The sequence below is a fragment of the Echinops telfairi genome, unplaced genomic scaffold (assembly GCF_000313985.2).
Source record: "Echinops telfairi isolate 266 unplaced genomic scaffold, ASM31398v2 ScPeMD7_7410;HRSCAF=8448, whole genome shotgun sequence".
In the NCBI taxonomy this organism is placed as follows: Eukaryota; Metazoa; Chordata; class Mammalia; order Afrosoricida; family Tenrecidae; genus Echinops; species Echinops telfairi.
The window spans coordinates 15,085,075-15,089,904 of NW_022111310.1; the positions used below are offsets into that span (position 1 = coordinate 15,085,075).

A 4,830-nucleotide genomic window follows, 5' to 3' on the forward strand; every position below is an offset into this window, starting at 1 on the left:
ATGTCCTTGTCAACCTTCTTTGGCTGCCATGTGCCATGCCTCCTTCTGCCAGAGGGCCTTTCACAAGCTGGCCCATTTTCAAAGACACTCTCTTCCCTATCTCACATCATTTCATGAGAACAGTGCCATTTTATGAGGCATTTATTAAGTACACTTGAATTTTATGTTAGCATAAAAATAAATTCTCCCCATCCTGGAATTTGCTAGCACAAATGGTGACTCTGAAATTGCCCGAGTACGGTTGTGACCACGGGTTGGGAAGTTAAGGCATCCAACAGAAAGAAACAACGTTGTCCAGGATGAGCGCTTCCGACTCAGTTCTTCCGACTCCAACAGCCTTTACTCAGGTTCGCTTCTATCTCTCATAAACAAGACTCTCTCGGGAGCAGTGCCAAGGTACCAAATTTGTTTCTATGTTCCTTCAACAAAGTTTTACTGTGTGATTATTCAAAACTTCTTCATATGTGAGTTACACATCCAGCAATATGTAATGGAAGCCCCAGATCTAAAGGAATGATCTAAGAATTAAATAATTCCAAGCTCAACATCCAGTCCTGAAGCATCGCACATCTGTCATATATATATATATTTTTTTGGAGTCTGTCATATTTTTAAATGTCATTGCGTTACTTTGTCCACTCTAAACCTCCCCGCTCTTCTAAGGGAATGGAAGTAGGCACGTGAGAACAGAGAAGATGAAGGAAAAGATAAAATAATGGAGAAAGAGGAATTAATGCAAGTTTTCTTTTGGGGTAGTAGCATTTCCTTGGACATGATGGTTTCTAAAAGTGTGCACATCTCACCATTTATATGAGAATTTCTTAAGGATGGGATGTCTCTGTCTGAAATACAGATACTGGACCCCACCACAGACCTACGAGACCCAGAAATCAGAATCTCTGGCTGTAGAGGCTCAGAATCTGTAGTCTGGACAAATCATACTTTTAGAAATCAAATATTAAAAACAATTAATGTAAATCTGGTTGCTATTATTGTTGTATGGTTATAAAGCAATATACCTCATTGTCCATGTTGTTTCCTTTACCTAAATTTCATGCATGTACTGACTTCTCAAATAATGTGATTGACTTAAATCTGATGAATTTATTCATGTACTGAATGACTTCTGTAAACACAAAATGTATAAAACAAATAGGAATCCTTATCTTCATGAAGCCTATCATCCAAGGAAGAAAACAGACAAACATGCATACAATAGATAATTGGTGTAGTGGTAGCAATCCCAGTTCTACACCTGTAAGCAAATCTTTACATTTTTCTTTTAGGCTATTTTCTCATTTGCATAATCCAAGTCATCGTATTTTTCTTTATGTTCCCAGCTGAGAAGATATTCCAGTGCCTTCTGCCACTGACGTTCACCGACTCCAGGTTTCTTGTAGAGCAAGCATGTGATGACTGTGTATCCAATACATTTCACATGTAAGAGGCACCCCCACATGCAGGGCAGGACCCAGAAACAAGTGCAGACTGGAATCTATCATTGTCCTCAAACAAAAATCACTCCAGGTACAAATACCTCAGAACTGTGAAATTGCACAGCTCAGGTTCAAATGAAGAAGCATTATCCCCCTGATGAATTCTGTCAGGGGCACAGCCCCAGCCAACGGAACCAGTTAGAGCTTGTCATGTGTTTGCTACACCGTTATTTTGTCCAGCAGTTTTTTCACAGCATCTTTGACTTCCTTGTTCCTTAAACTGTAAATTATGGGATTCAACATAGGGGTCAGCACTCCATAAAGCAATGAGATGATTTTATCTACTTCTTGTGAGTTTGATGAAGAAGGTTTGAGGTACATGGAGAGAGCAGCCCCATAATACAAAATCACTACAGTCAGGTGGGCACCACAGGTGGAGAAAGCTTTGCTCCTCCCTTCTGCTGAACGGATTCTCAGAATAGTAGAAAGGATGAAGAAATAAGAGACGCAAATTAACAGCATTGGGATGGGCAGGAGGAGCACACTGATCACCAGCATGATCGTGTCCATGAGCAGGGAGCTTGTGCACGCTAATTTTAGCACAGCCAGAATTTCACATGTGAAGTGATCGATGACATTCCCACAGAGGGGCACCTGCAGGGCAAAACTGGTCTCCAGCAGAGCAGTCAGGCAGCCCGTCACCCAGGAGACAGAGGCCATCTGCACACAGATCTGCCTGTTCATGATGATGGGGTATCTCAGAGGATTGCAAATGGCCACGTAACGGTCATACGCCATCACAGCCAGGAGCACACACTCCGTGGAGCCCATAGCAAGGGACAGATACATCTGTACAGCACACGCAGACAAGATAATGGTTTTCTGGGAGGAGAGCAAGTTCACCAGCAATGTGGGAATGGAAGCAGATGTGTAACAGATATCCATGAAAGACAGATTCCCAAGGAACGAGTACATGGGGGTATGAAGGCGTGAATCTAGGACAGTGATTAAGATCAGAGTGCTGTTGCCAAAGAGGGTGATCAGGTACATTACAAGGCTGAAGACAAACAGAACGACTTCGAGCTTGGGATACCGAGAAAACCCCTCCAGGAAAAAAAAGCTCCAAATGGTGGAATTTTCTCCTTTCATTTTCTTTCCTTTACTTGTGGTTATTGTAATAGCTCACTTCTCCTCATCTCACCTGAGAACACAGAGAGAGAGAAAAAAAGATGCTTATTTAATTCGGAACACACTACCACCACCCACCTCTAACTTAATCTCACTGTGAAAAACATAATTTTACCATAAGAATCAGAGAGCTGTATACTGATTAATCTAAGAAGCAGGCTCCAGGTACTTAAAAAGTTGGTTCTTTTACAATTAAATTTAGGAAACAGTGCATTTGAAAATGAGAATTAACGGGTTTAATGTGTGAGCCTCAGCCCCAATTCCTGTCCTCGGCATAGAGGTTTTCATAAAGATTTGAAAGTGACAGTGAGGAAAAACACAAATGAACAGAGAATAAATTATATATGAAACCTATGACTACCTAGGAAATGTAACTGTCAAATTCCCTTGTAAAACCACCTTAAGATTTCATTGAAAGTTAAGATTGTGGGTCATCTTTCAACATACAAGCAAGACACTTAATGGCTTTGTTATTTTTCATTTCCCATTATTAACAAAAATCTTTCTAGCACACTCACCTTGTTTCTGCATTTACGATGCTCTTCGGCACCTTCATCTCCCCGTCTGCTGGCTCTCTGCTTTCTCTACTCAGATAGTCACATGCTGGAAAAGCCCCTCCGTTGTCCGTCTGCACAGGCACACTGTCCTTGCTTTTTGCCTTGTCTTCCATAGTCAAACTCCTCCGTTCCTTAGCGGATGCTACAATGTCTCTGTGTTCCTCTCCCTGGTCTGTTTTCCCAGGTTCTCAATTTCAGTTATCATCTATCTCCCAGTTCCAGATTTTAAAAGCTGGCACAACTGATAAGAATAATAATGCCGTGGCAATGTATTATGTCCCAATAAAGGAACATAATAGTTTTCAAACTATTTCCATTACATTATTTTGTTACCTTTGTCTCCTCCCTCTGCGATCTCTCATTTCTAGCCTATTATCAAGTACTTCCATTTTGTTTGTTTTAGTTATCAGCCCCCAGCCAGCTTATGTTATCAGTAATGCTGAATGCCCCTTTTATCGTGGCAGGAATACTTGTCGGCATGATTTCCCTCTTCAGTAACTAGGCGTACAGAGTTGGTTGTTTTGTTTTTTTCTTTCTTCCCAAGAGCTCCACTCTCCTCCATTAGAATGGTTGATTCTTCCTCATTGTTCATTAGATTGTTTCTTGTGGCTTTCTCTACCTACACAATTTTACATTTAACAAAGTCTCTTTTTTAGTAAGTATCCAATTTTGTCACAAAATATTATTTTAAAGAAATGTATTGTTAGGCTACTCTTTAAGCCAGACATAAGCCATTTTAAGGGTTCAAATCAGCTGTATTTCCCAGGCTTTGATATTTCCTGTTGTTTAAAAATAGTAGCCAGAAAAATGGTCCCGGTGACTAGACGCTGCCACCAGCTTCAAGTAGAAATGTCTTCCATGGACTTTATAAGTTCACTATGTGCGACACAAAGAAAAAGCACAGCCCTACTTATGTAAAAGTTCACAGCACAGTTCAGTTTTTAAAATTATGGGCTACTGTCTCCATAACTAAAAATACCAAGGGATAGAAAATAAAATACTACTTATATTTAAATTATTTGTTGTTTTAAGGGAATACATGTTGTCCCTGAACAATTTAAAGTTCAGGCGCTATCATATGCAGAGGTTTGAAACTTCAGCTGCTTTAGGGATAATGTCCCAAAGATCCAATTACATCAAACTTTTTTTTTTCCCCTTCAGGGGAGAGTGCGAACACAGTCAACATCAACTTTTAACATCAAACTTTTTAATTGAGTGAGTAAAACCATTGTGCCCTTTAAAAATGCTTTCAATTACTTATGAAAACAAAGTTTTCTAGTTCACCTCTACATTATCAAGATTTTTTTTTTAACTTGAATGATTACAATGTGGAGAATTTAACCACATCTCAAGAAAAAGTGCTCTAGAATTTATATTTTTCCATTTGGGAAATCACTCCCTAGTTCCAGAAATTAAGGGGAGTGGGGGCTTGAAACAACAAGCCTCAAAGCGCCCAAATCTTGGTTTCTTAATACCATTCCTCGCTGCATGAAAACGTCTCCCCCTGGAGAGACGTGGGATTCCAGGCTAGTGTAGGGAAAGGTCAGATGACCTTGGAACAGAAAGAAGTACACAAAGAGCCATAGAAATGTAGCAAGAGGACCTCAGAGCCCACTGAGCATCAAAACAAATATACTGTTAATGACGCA

At 40.1% G+C, this 4,830-nt stretch overlaps 1 protein-coding gene across 1 annotated transcript; it reads right to left on the bottom strand.

Moving 5' to 3' along the window:
• Positions 1-1,443: 1,443 nt before the first annotated feature.
• On the bottom strand, positions 1,444-3,340 carry LOC101641758 (olfactory receptor 2K2). Its single transcript, XM_013006827.2, has 2 exons — positions 3,143-3,340; positions 1,444-2,637 (listed from the first exon to the last, which is right to left on the bottom strand). Exon 2 carries the CDS (start codon positions 2,583-2,585, stop codon positions 1,656-1,658), a length of 930 nt encoding a protein of 309 aa, XP_012862281.1. The 5' UTR covers positions 2,586-2,637; positions 3,143-3,340; the 3' UTR covers positions 1,444-1,655.
• Between the last annotated feature and the right edge of the window lie 1,490 nt (positions 3,341-4,830).